This window comes from Diuraphis noxia, unplaced genomic scaffold, assembly GCF_037042655.1.
Source record: "Diuraphis noxia isolate RWA-SAM2 unplaced genomic scaffold, SU_Dnox_SAM2 contig0001, whole genome shotgun sequence".
Taxonomy (NCBI): domain Eukaryota; kingdom Metazoa; phylum Arthropoda; class Insecta; order Hemiptera; family Aphididae; genus Diuraphis; species Diuraphis noxia.
Window position 1 is genome coordinate 23,347,596 of NW_028301711.1, and position 20,145 is coordinate 23,367,740.

Sequence of the window (20,145 nt, forward strand, 5' to 3'; positions counted from 1 at the left end):
TTGATATAATATACCGTATCAATCCCTCCTAAGTAGGTATCGAGCAGAAGATTATTGTAAAAGTATTATAATTTATTAAGATGGCTAGATGGCATATAAAATTTAAATTTCAAATTGTATAGTTTTGTGGAAAAATTCAAAAAATCGGCAACAGAGCCCCTTATTAATTTCAAAACGGCGCGCGGCGCTTATCGTTATCACTGCGTGCCGTTCATATAAATCTTAACAACAACGTGATAAAAAATTGCGCCTCCGTAATTTGTGCTAAGTCATTTTGATTTGTTACTAAACTTGTGACGGGTTGGCTCCAAACGTTTAGACCACTAGTGGAATCCAACCAATAGTGAGATCGTTTGCCACAGACTACAGTCTGTGTCTCCGAAAAATTGGATGATTTTCCTGAATTAGTGAATTATTGTTGGTAGCTCTACCATCGTTATAGGTCGTACGAAAACCGAGTACACGGACAATGCGAATATAAGGTATGTCAAATGCACTTTTGTTTTCGGAACCTGGCTTGGCTGGCTTGCTACAGTGCCGCCTTCGCGTAAATCAAGCAAGAACAATCCGCCATTATTATTTCGAATGGCGCCAGTCTCTTGCGTCTCGACCATTATTCAATTGTTGTAGTTCCGATCCGTGCCGTTCTGCGTAGAATGTAGGTACTGTGTGGTACTGTGCTACGGTCTGTTGCGACACTGAAGAACCGTGCTCCTGTCACGAATTAAGATATTTTAACTCGTGGGTGCTGTACGACCGCATCTGTGGATTCAAGTCGAAGGTACATCTCCCGTGTTCGGTGGTTACAATTTTTGACTTCTTAAACAGGTAAGTGCGACGAACCTACCTCGAGATATTTCGTTGCTTTATTTGAGATGTTCCGGACATATATGATTTGCGTTTATTTGTCGCTTGTGTTATTGGTAGATGGAAATTTTATTAAGACATAACATTGATTTTTTTTAATTCCAATACGTGTTCAGAATTTTAAAATTCAATGGATATTTTAATTACATTTCTTACTTATCTCTATGTTACTTGTGTGTTGTGTTACTAATTTGGTCATAGTTTATTATTTCAATATACTTACAGTCGTAGGGCATATCAAATAAGATATAGAAAAGTTGTGGGAATTGTTTTTGTTGTGCTAAACGTTGCAGAATCTTGAAAATATTGTGGTTGTACTTACATTGATGTACCTAATTAAAAAACATATTCAATAATTCCTTTGCCACCCTTCATGTATCTCTAATATTTCTGTCTAGAACATTATTCCATTATTATTATAAACAGTGCAAATTTCTATTCATGTCCCAGGTTCACTCTGTTTTCGTAGTCTCGAAATACATATTATATTTACTTGACATCTATTGGCTTTGATTTTTTTATTAGGTAGTTATTGAATTTTTTATTTGTTAAAAAGAAATCTAATTACATACCTAGTTAGTTATTTTTTTCTTTTATACTCTAGGTTTATTACTCTAACCTACCTCTGGTGTTAATAGTAATGTTTAAAATGATATTAAAATTTGAAATGTTTGGTATTAAGTGGTATACTTCTAAATTAAAAAACTTTTATTATTTACTTAATTTGTTGAGTTGTTGACATAATATTTTGGTTGTTGATACGATTCAAACTATTTGATTAAAAATATATCAACACATAGATATTATAAGTGAACCATGTTTTGTAGTATTTGTGTAAGTTTTTGATTCATTTATGAAATTAATTAATTAAGAAGATGCTACACGTGTATGTGTTGTCTTCCCAAGCTAATAACAACCAAATTCTAACACAATAAAGAGGAGAATATTTACTGTGCAATGTTGTTTTTAATTTTTTGATATCACAAATGTGAAAAAAGTTCTTATTATTTAAAAATGAATTATTTTTGAGTTTTTCAAACTTGAATAACTTTTCATTTTAGTTTTGATATCAAAAAAGTAAAAATACATTGCACTGTAATTATTTTCCTTTTAATAGTGTCAAAATTTGGTTGCTTAATTTGCAGATTACAGCTTGAGTGGTTCTCTCTCATGCAAAACAGTTTTTGCAATGTTTTACATTTGTAAGACGGAAACAACATATGCGGATGCAGCATCCTCTTAAATTAGAATTGTTCATGAATTTCAGAGTAAACATTACTGTTTAGTTAAATTAAATTAAAACTATATGTCCAATTTATTTTATTTTATTGTTTTAGAAAATATCAACAGGTATACTAAACGATTACTGTTTATAATGAGTTTCGACACATCATGGGATGTTGATGAACATAGAACTCTCCATGACACTATAGAGTCTTGGCAACTTAGACAAGCATTTTTGATTGCCAATAAATATAAATACCCTAAAGATCGATTAGTGACTTTGGCTCATATTTATATGAATATTGAATTTTACGAATGCACGTGAGTTAAAAGTTATTAATTGTGATTGTTACTTAAAAAGCTATACAAGTTAAAATTTTTCAAGGTATCCAAAGCCAACCATGGATCTTATTGATAATCTGTCCAGAGGTTTTACTAGTGATTTGAGAAGATTACTTAACTTAAGGCCACGAAAAATCATAGAGACAGATTTCTATACTAATGGGGCTAATAATGGTATGTATTGTTAACTTATTTACATAAACAATTTTATTTTATATAATTACATTCTAAATATAGTTTTTTATGAATTTCAGATTATGCTCAAACTGGCACTACATCAAAAATGGGTTATTCAACACCATTTGAATTTAACTGCATATTACCAGGTTTTATATTGAGAAGTAGTGGTGGAACTCCCGCTGAAATTCTTGAACAGTCATGTTGTTTTAATGGAATAGGAAGACCAGAAATAATAAATGGACAATTTCGAAATATTCTGTAATTATAATTCTTTTTCTATTAGTTAAGTTAGAATTTGATTATAAACAAATATGCTTTTAAGAGAATGTCAACTCACATGTGATGTTTCCGTCTCACTAACTCTTAAAAACATAACAAAAACTATCCTGTACAGGGCAACATTATTCCCTCTGTATTTGTAATAGAATTGTGTCAAAATTGTGCTTTAAGGAAGAATTGTATTTGTGTCGAAGCGTTTTTCATTATTTAGATTATATAAATAGAGTTAAAATTATTAATTTAAGACCATTTTTATTTTTCATTTAACTATTAAATATTATTGGAAAGTGTTAAAATAAAAAAGCTACCACACAAATGAGTTCTTCTCTATGCACTGTTGAATTTTTGTAATTCTACTATAAACTACTATAAATAATATTATGAAGGAAGCAAAGTTGTATCACGCAAAACACAAATCAATTTTTGTTATGTTGCATGTTTGTAAGAAAAAAAAACTTGAGGGTGAGGCGTCTTTTTTAAATATTAAAACACGAAATGACAAATTTGATTGAAATAAAGACACAATTAGGAATTTGTTAGTACATATACCATAATAATTTTGGTATTAATATAAACATTTTTATAATTAAACAAATTATGCGATTTTATATTTCAATTCATTTTTTTTTTTAAATTCAATCTGTCAATATATTTTTTTAATGAGATATAATGATGTATCAAGTATAGAGGTGTACAGTATTTTTGATCAAACTTTTAACATAAAAAGTTGAGTTAACTCAAAAAAGCTGTTTAATTTAGATGATTTGATTTCTATGCTTTTATAGATGTTTGTGGATCTGTTATTTATTACCTAACAAGTTATCTACAAAATTGGCATTAGTGGTTAGGTAAACTGATCGAATAATTAAGGGAGTTACAATTCCTTTTAGGGATACCAACTCCGATTAAAGAATATTTTACAGTCTTAACTTTAACTTTTAGTAAATAATCTCTAATCTAGTAGTAGAGTTTTGAAAAATGTAATATTTATTTTTTTCATGACATTTAGTACATTTTATTTTTGTTAAATATAGTATAGCACAATTGTATATACAAAAAAAATTGATAGCAATTGCTTTTCATCAAAATTCAAAGAAATTAGCAAATAAGGAAGTTTCACGAATTGCATATGATATTTTGAAAGAAATGTGCTTTACCATTAAGGTAAATATATATAACATTTAATTTATCAAATCCATTTTTTAATGTGTTATTATAAATCCTTCATTTATTAGGTGAAAGAAGTTGATGAGCAATTACAAATTTCATGGTCAGATATTGTGAATGATTCAAAACTTAATACTTTTAACTATAAATCGGATTATAATAAAGAATTAGACAACAATGTTGGTTCTATGATTTTGAAAAACATGGGTTGGAAAGTAGGTGATGGCTTAGGGAAGAATAACCAAGGAATCACAACACCAATAAAGTAAGAACTTAATTCAAAATATGATAATTGATAATTATTTATGTAATTTGTTTGACATCTACGCATCTTATGGTTCTAAGTAAAAAGATATAAAGCATATGAACGAATGAAAAAGAGAGAAAACTAAATGAGCGAATAAAAATATTAGCGAAAACATATAGAGTAAAAAAAAATATAGTCTTATAATATAAATAAAATATTTTCATTTTTATCATTCTTATTGAATATTGAATAAAAAAATAAAAATATGTATCCAAGACGTAGGTAATGAATTTTTGCTCTTTTCCATTTGCGTATATACATTCACTTAAGAGGATTGGAAGCGGTGATTTTCTGTCTTTGTCTAAAAGATGTGAGACATACAATACGCCTGACAAAAATTAAGGTACTTCTAGTTGTTTGGTTTAAAATATGTAAAGATATGTTAAGAGGACGTGATACCCGCATGTGTTGTCTCCGTCTTACAAATGCGTAACATGGTACATTTTTCGCTCAGCAGAACACGTGTAGCTCCATTAACTTAAAAATTAGAGTGAACTGACCTCTTATAAAATTTAAAGGTAAGATTATTATCTAGACAACCTCATATGCTTTTTATTTTATATCAAATTTAAAGCGAGTTATGAGTATTTTAAAATTGTAAATTTTTTGTGCATCTTAAAATACTCATAACTTCCTTTAAAATTTAAATATAATAAAAAGCATATGAGATTGATTAGATAACAATCATACCTTTAAATTTTATAAGAGGTCAATTCACTCTAATTTTTAAGCAAACGGAGCTACACGTGTTCTGCTGAACGTAAAATTTACTATATAATGCACTTGTAAGACAGAGACAACACATGTGGGTATCACGTCCTCTTAATTGATATACAAGTTTACTTTGCATCGGTCAAAGCACTTTTACAATTGTAGAAATATTTTGATAAGAATAAATATTTTAAATTTTATAAATTTGTCAATTTTTTTTATTAAATATATTAAAAATATTAAAAATATGCTTCGACCGATTCAAAGTAAACTTGTATAACAATTCAAAAATTTTTACATATTTTAAATCAAGCAACTAGAAGTACTTTAATTTTTATCAGGCGTATTGCATGTTTCACATGTGTTAGACAAAGACAGAAAATCACCGCTTCCAATCCCCTTAAATGTCATGCTACCACATTTCATTACATTATAATTTAATAAAAATAACAAGGAATTAAAAATATGTTGATATTTTTAATTATTTCTTTTAACAGTTTTTTAATTTGTAGAATAAGCATTGTCTAAGCCTTTAAGTCATTGACTGACAATCATTCAATTTACGTAAAATGAAACCCATATTACATACCTAAGTAAAAAAAAAAAAATAGATTTGTTGATTTAAATATTGTCAAATAAATTGAAATAATAATAAGTTTTTAATCTTTGTTTATGTGAATTTTGTATACAGAGTTATTCATCATAAAAAAAGAGTTGGGCTGGGTGTTGTAACTTGTGAAACTAATAGGGAAAACTTGGAGGACTTTAAGACACATGCTAAGAAATACGTGATGAGGTTTTTAAACGGTCCAAAAAAAAGGCTTACGTTTTCACCTGAGCTTACAAAGGATGAGCGTGAAATTATTCATTTGTAAAATTTTTAAATATAACAATTGATATTTGTTTATTAAAATACAATTTATTTTTATAGGATTTGTTCAAAGCTTAACTTAAAGACCAAAAGTCATGGAATACAAGGAAGAAGGCAACTTGTGGTAGTCAAAAAACAATCTCCAGAGGAAATTTTTTCTGAACTCAGAATTTGCAGCAACTTTGAAAATGATGATTACATATTAATTCCACCGCGGCATGAAACCAATAATTAACAGCGCAGTATTGAATTATAAACATGTTTTTTTCGGCTAGAATTTAATTAATACAATACTGCAGTTGGTGATTTTTTATTTTATAAAAAAAACACATGCTTCTATATTTTTTTCAGTATGATTTATTATTTCATTTTTCCAATCAAATAATTTACCTAATACCTATATAACTTAAGTATATCATAAGCTCGTTTTATATTTGTAACTAAAGTGTGCTATTTGTTACCTTGTTGAAACTGAAAAATTAAAATAAGTTTATGATGCTTTATGAAATATTTAACTTTTATAAAGGTAATTACTGAATAAACGTTAAGTTATTATAATTAATATTTATATTCAAAATGTGTAGTACATTAAAAGTGATATTAGCAAATATTACAAAACACTATACATAGGTAACACAACTACAATAATTTATTGGAAGTAAGCAATTAGATAATTATTTCCTACCTCCTGCCACAGAGCGCCACTAGTGAGTCAAATTCTGATCAAAATAATTATTACATTATTTAAACTTTGCCCATCTGGCATCTATACTGTTATTTAATCTATGTATGTAAGGTAATAGTGGTTTGGAATAAATGTTTCTTACTATAAAATATAGGGTAGGTATAAATAAATGTAAAGTATTTTTTTTTTTTTTAACTACTTAAACTGCTGCTATTTATCTATTATGAGAGCTTATCATTATTGTTTTGTTAGAGAATTTAAATCTGTTCTCTAGTTATTAATTACCACATTTAGTATAGAAAATGAGTCATTATACATATACAGTGAAAACTCTTTATAACGAAACTCGTTATAACGAAAAACTCTATATTACGTAAATAACATTAAGTTAACTTATAATGGTTGGTTTGATTTAAAACCTATTAATTACTCTCTATTACAAAAACTCTCAATAACAAAAGAAATCACATGGTCGATTCAGATTCGTTATAGAGAGTTTTCACTGTAATAATAAACTAACTTTACATTTTATTTAATACCCTTTCCTTACAAGCAGCCTTTGTAATTAATTACAACAGTAGTTCTGTAATAGTTTTACTTATCTAATTTTAATATGTCTACTGGCTAAATTCATAAACAACACTTAGTATTTACTGAAATATTACTTGCCTAAGAGGCACTTATGATTTGTATTCATTAATAATACTAAAATTTTACTTAAGGAAGATTTATAAGTGATATTATTTTTATCTTTCCACAATATTTCTATTTGTTATTTTTGATGTTGTTATCAACCATGATATTTTTCCAGTACCTATTTATAGATATATAGATACATTATGGACGTTGGCCCGCAGTCGTTGAGTGTTGACCGCTGTAGTCCGTAATGTGAAAAATATAATTTTGTAGCCATGTCAAAATCTAAAGCGCTTATCGCTGAAGAAATTACATGCTTAGAAGAATTAGTCCTAAAGTATAAACACATCATCTTAATGAAAAAAAGTGATTCTGCCACGGTTGCATTACAGCAAAAAACTTTGATGACAATTGATAAAGAATTTGATATGCAAGGCTTATTTTTAAATGTAAGTAGGATATCTGAAGTAGCAACTCACATATTATAATTTTAACATAATTTATAAATAGCATACTGCCGTTCAATTAAAAAAGATGGGAGAACACGCTACAGTCAAATAATAAAGTAATAGCAGCAGAAAAACAAGAAAGAAGAAAAACAGGAAGTCAAGTTACAGTTGTGACAAATCAGGAATCGATCGATGAATTGATTGAAACAACTGTAAATATAGAAATTCCAAATATCATTGACAGTGATCATTTTGAGATAATTTATGCTGATGACACTAATGATAATTTAAGTGAAGGTAGGTAAAAACAATTTTAAATATTTATATTTACCTAGGTGTTCAAACATTTAACATAATAATTATTTATTATACATAAAATTAAACTAAACGGCCATTACTTTTTTTTTTAATTTACCATTTTTTTTTTCTTATGGCGCTATGTCCGAGAGTAGGCCCGAAGGCCTAGTTCGGACGCCTGTTTGGCAGAATTTCTATTGGGGCACCCGTAGGTTTCTGTCATGTCCCGGAGTGGGGGATGACGGTACTTGTTCTCCGGACACCATGACTTGCCCGGAGAAAAATTTACCATTATTGATCTAATAAGCTTTAAATTTGTTTACAATTTTATTATATAAATTATTGTGTAGCTAGTTCATATTTTCACAATTGAATAATTAATTGTTGTAAAAAAAATGTTTAACTAAAAATATTACAACACTTATTATTATGGTATTACTTATTAAACTGTTGCAATTAAATCATCAGAATTAATAGGTCACATGTAAATTGACCACTTTATTTGTTTTAGAAATGGTTCCCTGTACTCCAGAGAAAAATCTACATCAACCAGAGTCAACAATGCTATTGAAAACAACATACCCAATTAAAAAACATGATTTGCCTAACATGAAAGGTAAATTATTATAAAGTTAAACTATTATTTGTCCTAAATTCCAAATTAATCTACTCGTACCTTTTGTATATTATTATTTAATTATATTTATTTTTTATAGATATTTTCAATGGTAAATATGTTCTTTATTAGACAAAGAAGCTAGTTTACGAATAAAAAGATTGGAGATATCCATAAATCATGATGAACAGTTGTTCCAGTTCAAGTTGTCAAAAAAAAAAAATGTGAACTTGAAACAAAACTAACAGAAAAAAAGTACTAATTCTAGAGAAAGAACTGCTTATGAATTAATACTAACTTTTCAATATTTACTTAAGAACAAATCAATAAGTTCCTTAAAATGTGATAAACAAAAACCATCTTATAATAATCATAAAGTTATGTTATAACTCTTTTCTAGTTTTAAGTAAATATTTAGTATACAGTGTGATCACGATTTATGGTAACACTAAATATCTCAGGTGCATGACCTTGTATTGAACTGGCGTTTTCGGGAGGTGTTAGGGAGTACCTAAATACATATTTTTGGATAAATTTCAAATTATTAACACTTTTGGTGTGCGCATGCGCAATACAACTTACATTTTTTTAAATAGAAACACTATTTTTTTTCTACATATTCGGATAGATTACTTTTTTAAGCATTTTTTGTATCAACAGTTTTTTTCTATTTTCAAAACTGACCAAGTTAGAGTAAGTCAAAATTTGGATTTATGCATGAATCGTATTTAATGAAATTTTTATTTAATTTATAAACACTGGAAATAATAAAATAAGTGCCAAATAAATGTTTAATTTACTTTATCTGTTTACAAATAATAATTTAATAATACTGTTGGTCAATATCTAGAGTATGTGATAATATTTGTTTAGTAAGCTCCTATAATACGATTACAATTTTAACTATTTTTGTAGTGGAATTTTGTTTTATTCACTAACAATGGCATTATGAATAAACAAAACCATCGATACTGGGATGACACAAACCCACACTGGTCACGTGAAACTAATTTTCAAACAGTCTGGGGAATTAATGTATGGTGTGGGTTAGTTGGTGGAAAGCTAATAGGACCGTTATTTTATGATGTTACACTTAATGGCAGACGATACCTTAATTTTTTAACCAATGAACTACCAACACTGTTGGATGATGTTTCATTAGACACATGAGAACGTATGTTTTTCCAGCAAGATGGAGCACCAGCCCACAATGCAATTATTGTTAGACGACATTTAGATCAAATATTTCTGAATCGCTGGATTGGTACTTTTGGCGTCATTCCTTGGCCTGCACGATCCCCAGATTTAACGACATTGGATTTCTTTTTATGGGGTTATTTGAAGACTGTGGTTTATGCAGATCCACCTGTCAATCTTCAGGACTTAAAAAACAAAATACAGGCAGCATGTGATATTTTAAGTGAAGAATCAATCAAGGCGGCAACTTTGACTGAATTTTTGAGGCGACTTGAATCATGTTTAGAACATAATGGCGAAAATTTTGAACAATTCATAAGATAAATGTATTTAATACATTTTATTTTTTATTTAATATTAATATTAGATACTATTAAATTGTAATCGTATTATAAGAGTTTACTAAACATATTGTATAAATAAATTATTATTTATAAACAGATAAAGTAAATTAAACATTTATTTGGCACTTATTTTATTATTTCCAGTGGTTATAAACAAAAATTTCATTAAATACGAATTATGCATAAATCCAAATTTTGACTTACTCTAACTTGGTCAGTTTTGAAAATAGAAAATAACTGTTGATACAAAAAATGCTCAAAAAAAAATAATCTATCCGAATATGTAGAAAAAAAATAGTGTTTCTATTTAAAAAAATGTAAGTTGTATTGCGCATGCGCACACCAAAAGTGTTAATAATTTGAAATTTATCTAAAAATATGTAGTTAGGTACTCCCTAACACCTCCCGAAAACGCCAGTTCAATACAAGGACATGCACCTGAGATATTTAGTGTTACCATAAATTGTGATCACACTGTATATTGGACAATATCTATGTTCATACAAGTACATACAAGTTACAAATAAGTTTCTAAAGTATAATGAAGTTGAGTATTTATATATAAAGTTGGTTTATTTCGTTTTTATATTTATAGTTCAGTATTTAAATGTGGCCAAGTAAAATGCCTTTCAATAATAATTGTTTTTATTAAATTACCAGGTCAACGGTCGTTGATTTTCTGCTACAGGTACATTAATTTGTGGTAATATTATTTCTTTTTCTCTTTCATCTAACTGTAAGTGCAAGCTATAATTTAAAGCAATATTATGTTGAATAGCATAACATATAATTATCAATGTTGAAGTATTTAGTTTTGTGCAAAGTTTCCTACATAAACATCGAAATCTACTGTTGAGGACTCCATTTACACGCTCTATAACATTCCTTGTTTTTATGTGTGCCTTATTTTATTTATTGTTTGCAGTACTTATAGGCATACATTTTGGTGTTATAAATACTTTGTCTGGGCATAACCAATATCACCAATTAGATATCCTGTATATACGCCAGACTCCATTACACTCTTAATACGACTGTCATGTATTGATCCTGGCCACCTACAAACTACATCTAAAATTTTCATATCTGGTACACAAACTATTTGGGTATTGATGGACATCCATCCTTTCCGGTTACAGTATATTTCAGAATTATTCTCCTCCTGGATTCTTAATTGGAATATGGGTGCAATCTATTGCAACTATTACACCAGGGAATTTTGCAACATCATAAATTGTTGTTTAATTTCTTGCGACTGTTGTATCGTTGGAAGTTTAATCCACTTAATTATATTTGTTGTTGATGCCATAAGTTTTGATATCTCTCTGATAATACAACTTACAGTACTTTGTGATAAACCTAGAATATCTCCATTTACCCGCTGAAATAAATCAAAGGTTTTATTTATTAAATGTTTAATTAGCTATTTGTTAATTATTATTATATATTACTTTTTACAATTTACTTATTTATTGTTAAATTATTAATTATTATTTATTAACTTAAATTAATAAACAATAATTCAGTGATTCACTATGACAAACCTGATAATTACCAGATGCATAAAATCGTAATGCTTGTACATATACCTTACAAACAATGCACCATGATAAACAAATTTATCTTTTATAAATAAAAATGAACTGTCACTAAATTTCGTCTACATGTCACTACAAAATGCCTTGACTGATTTGCTGAGTTTTGTTTTTAATATCATGACAAGTTTTGTCTGAAAGACAATTTTAAGAAAATTCATTAGAAAGTAGGAAATTTGATGTCAAAAATATAACAGTTGTACATCTGCTCAGCTTAATAAAATAAAAACCCTTTATTTTAAGATATTCAACAGAAAAGTACTGGATATATGACACTACAAACTATAACTAATATCTATTGATATAAGTTGGTGAAAATAATAATATGATAATCCTAATTCTATTTTTTTTGCCCATTTTCTGCAAAAAGCTGGAAACTGTGCAGTCGCCATCAATGAAAACTACCAGATTAAATGATTAAAATATAATGATCCTGGTCACATTGATTACGACAGAGATCTTTTCATAATTTAAAATATATCACGGACTGAGATTTACCTTGAACATTATGAACGCCCCAGGTACAGCTAGTTAGGATAAGGTTAAGTTAGAACGAAATATAGTTAATTTTTTTCAATCTGTAAATTATATTAAATAATTATTTGGGGTTATGATGGGGTCACTAGATAGTGATATATATATAAATATCTCAACTAGATACCATAATATGGAACAAACAAAAATAAAAGTAATAAACTAATATTTAGAGTGTAATTAAAAAACAAGACAATATTAAATTTATAAAATCAGAAAATTTATTTTGATTTAAACTGAGAAAAAGGTGAATAAGTAGGTATACACCTCTGATACAGATCAAATGGTGTGTGGATGACTGTAATGGATATTTTTTTAAATTTAAATTCAATTATATTAAATAATTGTGTACGAAAAACAATTCTAAAGGAAGACATTCTATCAGCTTATATTATTTACTAAGTATATTTTATAAAATTATTGTTATTAGAGTAATTACTTTTACTTTAAATAACATAGTAAGTTGTATACATTTTTCCCAAAAATATCATCCTGTGTATAAAATAATATGACAGTATAATATTTAAGATTCAAGTGCCCAAAACTAATTTAAACTAAAACGTATAACAACAGAATATGTTTTTCATCGTTTAAATATCTTATTTCCTCCAAATTTGAACTTAACATATTTATAAAATATGTTTTAATTTTTTTTTTTTTTAGTTTTAGTTTCAATAATATGAACTATTTGTGAGAAATATTGTTTTAAATTTTAAATTTTAAATCATCGAAATTTAAAATTTAATAATATTTTGATAACTACAAAATAATTTGCAAATTTAATTTTTAAATGCTTAAAATAAAAAATCTTGTCTGTGTATCTTTAAAAATTTTTAACCAATATTAAAACAACATATGAGGAACTGAGTAAATTATTGGGTATTTTTTATCAATATTTAAAGAAAAAAAAGTATGAATTATGAAAAAATAGCTATAAAGAGTGAAAACATTATGAACACAGTAACAGAAACTAAATACCGATTTGAACAATTTAAAACTGTTTCAAGTCCAGATAAAATTTGTTGATTTGTTATTAATTTTAATAGGAAGCAGTTAATAGAATAATCATGTAAGAAGTATGGATAAAAGCTATAATAAAAAAATAAAAACATATACACATTATTTTGAACTAAAAATAAACAGAATGCACTTTTTTGTTTGTTTTTGCTTAATTACTTGATAACTGAACAAATAAATGATATCCATAAAATATAAAATTTACGGTTAAAAAAATATTTATGTTGTTAAAAAGGTACCTAATAGTTAAATAACATTAATAAAAAGCTCTGCAAATTAATCAATATTGGTCATTCGACCTACAAATATAATTTTATTACATCTAGTTGAAATAAAAAATATAAAAGGATGATCAGCAATGAAAACTGTAAGTCTGCTTGAAAAACCGTCACAACATGTAAAACCTAATAACATTTTCAAATGTTTTAATTAGTTTATACAATTAATTATACTTACTAAAGCTAAATAATTGAGTGTCAATAGTTATTATGCATAAATAGTGTATTGCACAGTTTTATCAATTATTATTTACTAACGATTAAATCGGTAAATAGGTATATATATATGATGTTTACATAAATAATATTCATAATTAAATATACTCCTCGCTACCTCAATAAAAATTAAGAACTATACCCAAACACAGTATGAAAAATTAACTATATTACCTGTAGCTGCTGCAGCTTCAGTTCCTGTTTCATCAACTTTGATATATGCCTTATGCACGATTTTACTCACATACAGATCATTATCATCAACAATGTTAGAAAAGTTTGCCGCCAGTGTAAACATTGTTGGACATCCAAGCTAAAATATTATAGAAATAATTAAATATATAGATTATTTATAAAATATTCTTACATTGGATAATGTTTCGTCTAATTGCAGAGACTGTTCCAATTTGAAACGAGGTAATTTAACCAAAATGTATTGCTGGGTCATTTTATTTGAAATGTCATGTAAATTAATTTTTGAAAAGTTATTTTCCAGGATTTCCAAACCATCTTTAGCATCAGGCAATAAAATTACCATTTTAAAATCATGGTTCTAAACAGAAAATTACAAAATAATACATTTTTCAAAGTTTTAAATTTACATTACCAATTGGAAAGTAATATTACTTTATATGGTAATTCAAGTACGGAGAATTTTAGGACACTATCATGATAGTATTGTAAATCATGTTCGAGATACATCATTTTGACTGTTACTTGATTGATTGGAGTCACATAAAATGAGTCATCATAAGTATATTGAAATTGATGAGCCCAAGCACTTTTAAAATGCACAGCATTTGCCAATACTAAGGCAGTGTCTTTATTAATGGAACCTGTAAAAAAAAATGTGAACATACGTAATTATATACTTGTTTATATATATTTATAAACATATTAAATAAAAACCTTTTGGAAATAAATTCTTGATTTTGCTGTTTGTTTTGCTTGAGACCCAATCATTTAAATATTGGCACTGTTGTTCTGGATTTTTTTTTATTTCCAATTTTTCCATAGAAGATTTTAAGTATTTCATAGTTTTCCACAAAACTATCTTTAACATTAAAAGATGTATCAACAAACATTCCATTTGCCAATGTCAGGTAATCATCTTTATTCTAAAATAGTATTAATGTATTACATTTAGGTAATTGTATACAGTCTACATAGGTAATAAACTATTTTCATAAAAATGTATTATTTAACAACATTATGAGAATGGAGTTTAAATATAAATAATAAATGAAATTTGGAATAAATAAATATTCCATTGCCATTAGTTTCATTATTATGAAATCAGTAAACAGTAAAATATTTTATACCTATTTGCACATCAGAAACAATAAATAAATCAAATGTTCTATAGTAAGAAAGGTGTGATAAACTTACTGTTATGTCTTCCAATAATTTCCTATATGTGTTCATAGAATGTGTCGTTTTGTTTAGATGCATGGTGGCTACAATTTCATCAAATGTTTTTGAAGCTGCTCCAGTACTAGTCATAAACATAATCATATGGATACCGAACGGAGAATAGAAAATATTTCCTGTTTCAGTTTTGGCAATTTCCTATTGAAATTTTAACTATTAGGTAAAAAAATTATATTAAAAATCAAAGAATAACTTTAATACCCCTACCTTGTACAAAGAAAACGAAAATTCATGATATGCTGAGATCAATTCTTCTAAATTTGTAGTGAATTCCATCTTTTTTCGATCCGAAATTGGTAAAACAAAAATGCTATTTTATTTATCTTCAGCTGGTCGTTATCTACACAAAAGTTGACAGTTAAGTTGATATAAAACATTTTAAAAAAAATAAAGAACTTCCAATGTTCCTTGTATTTTTTCTCTTGAATAAAAAAAATTTATTCTGAGAGAGATAGGTACCTATGTTATTTATGAATAGGTACAAAAAAACTAATAACGCGCGACTTTTCAAGGCTAGACAATTACAAGCTTAAAAGTTAAAGTTAAGTTTAAAAGGTTGGTTATTTAATTTGTATTTTTTACATAACTGCTAATTAGTTAATTTTGGGTTTGCGTTAATTTATTTTGTTTAAAATTTGTTCAATTGTATTTATAAAAATTTAAAATACCTATTTCAGGTTTGGTGTGAATTGTCAATAAAAATATAACTCCGATCAAATGTCCACGAGAGAAAAATTCGGCGTGGATAACTGGATACTGGATGTCTGGATACTGAACTACTATGATAATTATGATAAATTAAATTTTTATCATGCTGACGATTCTGAGATTGTGGCTGTGAGTGCGACTAGTGCCGCTAGTAGGATTTTCTCCCCCCAGAATTTTATTCCTAATAATGTTTGGAGTTGTGTGTACAGCGGCTCACAAATACACATGCAATAAGTAAATGAATGGCTTCACTGCGTTTGATTTTGATATCTCTTATTTATTATATATATATATATATATTGTAGTACATTATATTTTTAATTTTTGATATTAACATAATAGATGTACAAAAATATTTGAAAAATATGTTATAGTGAAAACGTAAGTTCAAGAATAAAAATTGTTGAGATTGCTACCACTGCGTATACACATTACACATGGACATATACTACAAGAATATCAGCAGCTATGTTTATAATGTATTGCATAATATTACGAGCAGTGAAGTAAGCAGCTCTGTTGGCGAAAAATACAGCGATGTAGCTTGTCTAGACGAAAAAATACAATAATCTAGACAGTGTGTTCACAATATTAAGGCTCCGTAGAAAAAACCTAACCTTTACAGGGCCATAACAACACGAGGACACGAGGTACCATTCCAAGGTTCCTCACGCTGGACACCGTATGTTTTCATTAACCGGTGGTTTTATTTGCAGTCACGTTTTGTATCTTAGTCCATGTTTTGTACAGATCACATATGGCGTAAATTCTCGGTGCACATTGTAACACTCTGCAATCCACATTTGTCTCTTGAAAATACATTTGCGACCACAACTGATGATCTGCTTGTTTCCAGTCTATTATCTTATTTTAGTCTGTGCACCTAATTATGTCGGGGCCTTGGGTTGTCGTATAATGTCGGTTAATTTTCTGACTTGAAATTGTAAATCTTAAAATTATCATAACTGACTTAAAAATAATGTCAATAAAAACCTACCTGTAGCTCTAGATATTGATTTTATCATAAAATTAGGTCAATTCACTCTTAATATCAAAATTAGCGGCACATTTCTGAAACTGGTGAAAGAAAATTTGGTATATCGTACCTCGTACGTGTCACGTGTGTAATATGGAGACAGCACAGCAGCTGGTGCGACGTCCTTTTAATGTGCAGAGAAGTGCAGGGCCGTATTTACGTGATGGTTCGGGAAAGCAATAGCATACCATGGCGTAAATTAAGAGATCGGCGCTTTCCATTACGGCACAAACATAGTTTGGCCCAATAACGCACATAAAAATAATATGATACTACATAGATTTATAAAGATATTTAAATATATAACCAAATATTTCGCACAAATTTATTAAAACCAATACCATCTGAAATATAAAAATATTACATAAAATTGAATAAAATCAAAATATACAATAATCCAAGTATAAAATTTGTGTTACATCAAAATAATTAAAAAATAACATCTGTACCTATAATAATGTCCATACGTCTCATTTTTAATTTTTCAATTTTTGGTATCTCTGTTATCATATAGGGAATCTTCAGGGCACAGAATTTTCCGTTTTCAGAAGGTAAATAAAGAATTAGTAAAAAAAAATTTGAGGCTGAATCTGAGAAGCAGAAAATACTGGTACAGTAAAATCAGAAGACTTTCACTAATGCCTGCAGCAATCGAAAGAGTTTTGCAGTTATATGTGCCAATCACGCTGAAAGGTTATTTCTTATGCATAAAAAAGTTAAAGATTCAACACTTAAAAGAATTTTTTGGAGTGTCCGAATTTTGACTTTCTGAGTTATGACTTTTTTCCATACATTATTATGCAAAGCACAAGCCAAGGAATTTACATAGACATAGTTATTCGAGAAAATGTATAACTATTGTGGTTATATTAAATAATAAATATAATATTATAGTTTAAAATAATATACCTACAAATTTATGATTAGGCTTATCGAATACTTATCAATTGATTCATTACATAAGCAAAGTGTTTACCACTTTTGTTTGGTGTTTACATAATTTGCGAAATTCTAGAAATTTCAGAAACATTTTATATTCAGATGTTTTTTGGTTATAATTTATTATTATCTATTATTCAGCATTATTACTGTTAAAGAAATCATTCACTTACCAGTTACCATTTTATTATACGTTTTATAAAGTTATTTTATATAATAAGATTATACTTGGTTTTATTTGTTACATTATATTATATTACTGTTCAAAAATTAAAAATGACTAACAACTTCCTTAAAGCAACATCTGAAAATTATTAATATTTTCGACAATTTCTATTGGCCTTATAGCTTCCCGGCAACTACTTGTACTGCTGCAGAGCGGTATTTCAGCACTTTGCGGAGGGTTAACTCGATGCTTTATGCATTATGAATGTACATAAATCTACGATAATTGATCTAATTAATAATAACAAATATTATGAAGAAATTGTTGATCGTTTCGGAAGAGATGTAAGACGATTACAATTATTTCTTTTTGGGAATTAGTTACCTTTACCTTTTACTTATGCCTATATTAATTATAAAATAAGTTGTAATATAATAAAATATAATATATTGTATACGAGTATAATAAAAAAGGTTATTATTTTAAAACACCTAGTAAAATTATAATATTTATCCTCAAATCCTAACATTACCCCTCCCCCCTAGAAAAATTTCTGCGGGCGCCTATGCAAATCACTATAGATAGTAACGTCAATACAATAAATTATTTCTTTTAATTTGGAGATTTGATTCTGGCACTTGATGATGAACATACTATTTCCCACCTCCAGCCACAATACATCATTAGTAAATCGAATAATGATTGCATTAACTTGGCCTATCTATACTGTAATTTAAGGTTGAGTTAAATACCTGAGTTATGGAAAATTTTTTATGGACTCAGTACCTAATTGTAGCAATTTTGCATAATATGATCATTATATATTAAAACCACAAAATGTGTTCAACAATTTTATAGCTTTGAAGTATTAAAAATGATTCTAACAGTCCACTTTTTCTGTAAAACTATTTCATAGAGTAGCTTATATATCATAGCCTCTCAATGCTACTTATATTCTTACTGTATGGTTTACTCTTATATAGTATATACATTATACAAGCCTGGGCAAGTTAATGATAATTTTTAACTGAGTTAAGTTCAGTTAATGGAAAACATTTTAAAAAGTTTAAAGTTAATAGTTAACCTAATTCTTTTTTTAAACTCAGTAAGTTAAAAGTTTTATGAACATTTTCAATTAACTTATTAACTTAAGTTAAGTTAAGTTATTTTTTTTTTTATAATATCTATATAAATAAAAATGACAAAACAAATACAACCTTTTGATTTATTAATACACTAATACAGACAAGTATTATACATTTTTTTAAAATTATTAAATAAAAATAACATGTTATTTAAGAATGTACTGTGAATACTTTTTCAGGAAACTAAAAGTCTAAAACTGTTAGAGAATATATCCAACTTTATACTTCATTATATTTATTATTTAATTATTTATAAATTAACTTAACTTGAATTTGATTAAAAGTAACTCGTTATTTAATAAGTTTATATCAATTCAAATAAGTTAAGTTAAAAGTTAAAATTAACTTAACTTTTAACTTTTTAACGCGTTTATGCCCAGGGTTGAATATATAATATGTATAATATGTAATGCAATAGTTATATTTGGTATAAATATTTTTTGACCGAATTTAAGAGGTTGTCCAATAGAAAAAATTTGACTGTAAAACATGTTTTTATTGTCCAATGGTATTTAGGCCCTCATCATTTTCATTTAGTTAATTGGGAATGGATTTAAATCTAAATTATATTTTTTTCTGATTATTTGAAACCATTGCTTACCAAGCACAAAGTTTATTTCAAAAATGAAGTAATTAAAAAATATAACTTTTATTTTAAATTTCTAAGACTTTTACTTTTTATACAATTTTTTTTTGTATTATAAGTTATTTTTATATAAAAATTGATAAAAATTGATACAAGTTCATTTAAAAAAAAATTAAAAAAAACTATTTTTCTTATTTATGTTTCTACCAATCAGGTGCAAGATATAAAACAGCATCTAATTATCTAGAGCTATATGAAACACAAAATACTGTCCTCTAGTTATTACCTACTGTATTTTAATTATAAGACGAGCTATTAAACA

At 27.3% G+C, this 20,145-nt stretch overlaps 3 protein-coding genes, 1 long non-coding RNA gene and 1 pseudogene across 7 annotated transcripts; 4 read left to right on the top strand and 1 right to left on the bottom strand.

The window, feature by feature from the left end:
* Positions 1-253: 253 nt before the first annotated feature.
* LOC107173004 (uncharacterized) lies at positions 254-6,456 on the top strand. 2 transcript variants are annotated; one of them, XM_015523350.2, is made up of 8 exons: positions 256-828; positions 2,205-2,412; positions 2,477-2,607; positions 2,688-2,871; positions 3,927-4,056; positions 4,128-4,324; positions 5,769-5,948; positions 6,009-6,456. In XM_015523350.2, the coding sequence occupies exons 2-8, from the start codon at positions 2,243-2,245 to the stop codon at positions 6,181-6,183; spliced, it is 1,167 nt and encodes a 388-aa protein (XP_015378836.1). In that variant the 5' UTR covers positions 256-828; positions 2,205-2,242; the 3' UTR covers positions 6,184-6,456. The 2 variants fall into 2 exon arrangements, with proteins under 2 accessions (XP_015378837.1, XP_015378836.1); XM_015523351.2 differs by lacking the exon at positions 5,769-5,948 and having other exon boundaries at positions 254-828.
* Positions 6,457-6,654: 198 nt separating this feature from the next.
* LOC107173010 (uncharacterized) lies at positions 6,655-8,871 on the top strand (annotated as a pseudogene). The gene is made up of 4 exons (XR_001506359.2): positions 6,655-7,718; positions 7,780-8,015; positions 8,527-8,631; positions 8,732-8,871. The product of XR_001506359.2 is annotated as an uncharacterized LOC107173010 (transcript).
* Positions 8,872-9,807: 936 nt separating this feature from the next.
* Positions 9,808-11,636, top strand: LOC149060355 (uncharacterized). The gene has a single exon (XM_089216141.1). It carries the CDS (start codon positions 9,808-9,810, stop codon positions 10,150-10,152), a length of 345 nt encoding a protein of 114 aa, XP_089072267.1. The 3' UTR covers positions 10,153-11,636.
* A 1,742-nt stretch (positions 11,637-13,378) lies between these two features.
* On the bottom strand, positions 13,379-15,342 carry LOC107173006 (leukocyte elastase inhibitor-like). Of its 2 annotated transcripts, XM_015523352.2 has the most exons (6): positions 15,202-15,342; positions 14,722-14,930; positions 14,440-14,648; positions 14,180-14,365; positions 13,987-14,125; positions 13,379-13,722 (listed from the first exon to the last, which is right to left on the bottom strand). In XM_015523352.2, the coding sequence occupies exons 2-6, from the start codon at positions 14,900-14,902 to the stop codon at positions 13,595-13,597; spliced, it is 843 nt and encodes a 280-aa protein (XP_015378838.2). In that variant the 5' UTR covers positions 14,903-14,930; positions 15,202-15,342; the 3' UTR covers positions 13,379-13,594. The 2 variants fall into 2 exon arrangements, with proteins under 2 accessions (XP_015378838.2, XP_089073342.1); XM_089217216.1 differs by lacking the exons at positions 14,722-14,930; positions 15,202-15,342.
* On the top strand, positions 15,296-17,393 carry LOC149060356 (uncharacterized). Its single transcript, XR_016189702.1, has 3 exons — positions 15,296-15,403; positions 15,921-16,633; positions 16,702-17,393. It is a non-coding gene; the product is annotated as an uncharacterized LOC149060356 (long non-coding RNA).
* Positions 17,394-20,145: the final 2,752 nt, after the last annotated feature.

Bases quoted from the DNA above. Each gene is read 5' to 3' on its own strand.
- LOC107173004 (XM_015523350.2), top strand. From the start codon at position 2,243: ATGAGTTTCGACACATCATGGGATGTTGATGAACATAGAACTCTCCAT. The intron at 2,872-3,926 runs GTAATTATAATT...TGTTAAATATAG, and splicing joins GGACAATTTCGAAATATTCT to TATAGCACAATTGTATATAC. The intron at 5,949-6,008 runs GTAAAATTTTTA...TTATTTTTATAG, and splicing joins GAGCGTGAAATTATTCATTT to GATTTGTTCAAAGCTTAACT.
- LOC149060355 (XM_089216141.1), top strand. From the start codon at position 9,808: ATGTTTTTCCAGCAAGATGGAGCACCAGCCCACAATGCAATTATTGTT.
- LOC107173006 (XM_015523352.2), bottom strand. From the start codon at position 14,902: ATGGAATGTTTGTTGATACATCTTTTAATGTTAAAGATAGTTTTGTGG. The intron at 14,366-14,439 runs GTAATATTACTT...TTTTCTGTTTAG, and splicing joins TACTTGAATTACCATATAAA to AACCATGATTTTAAAATGGT. The intron at 14,126-14,179 runs GTAAGAATATTT...ATAATATTTTAG, and splicing joins TAGACGAAACATTATCCAAT to CTTGGATGTCCAACAATGTT.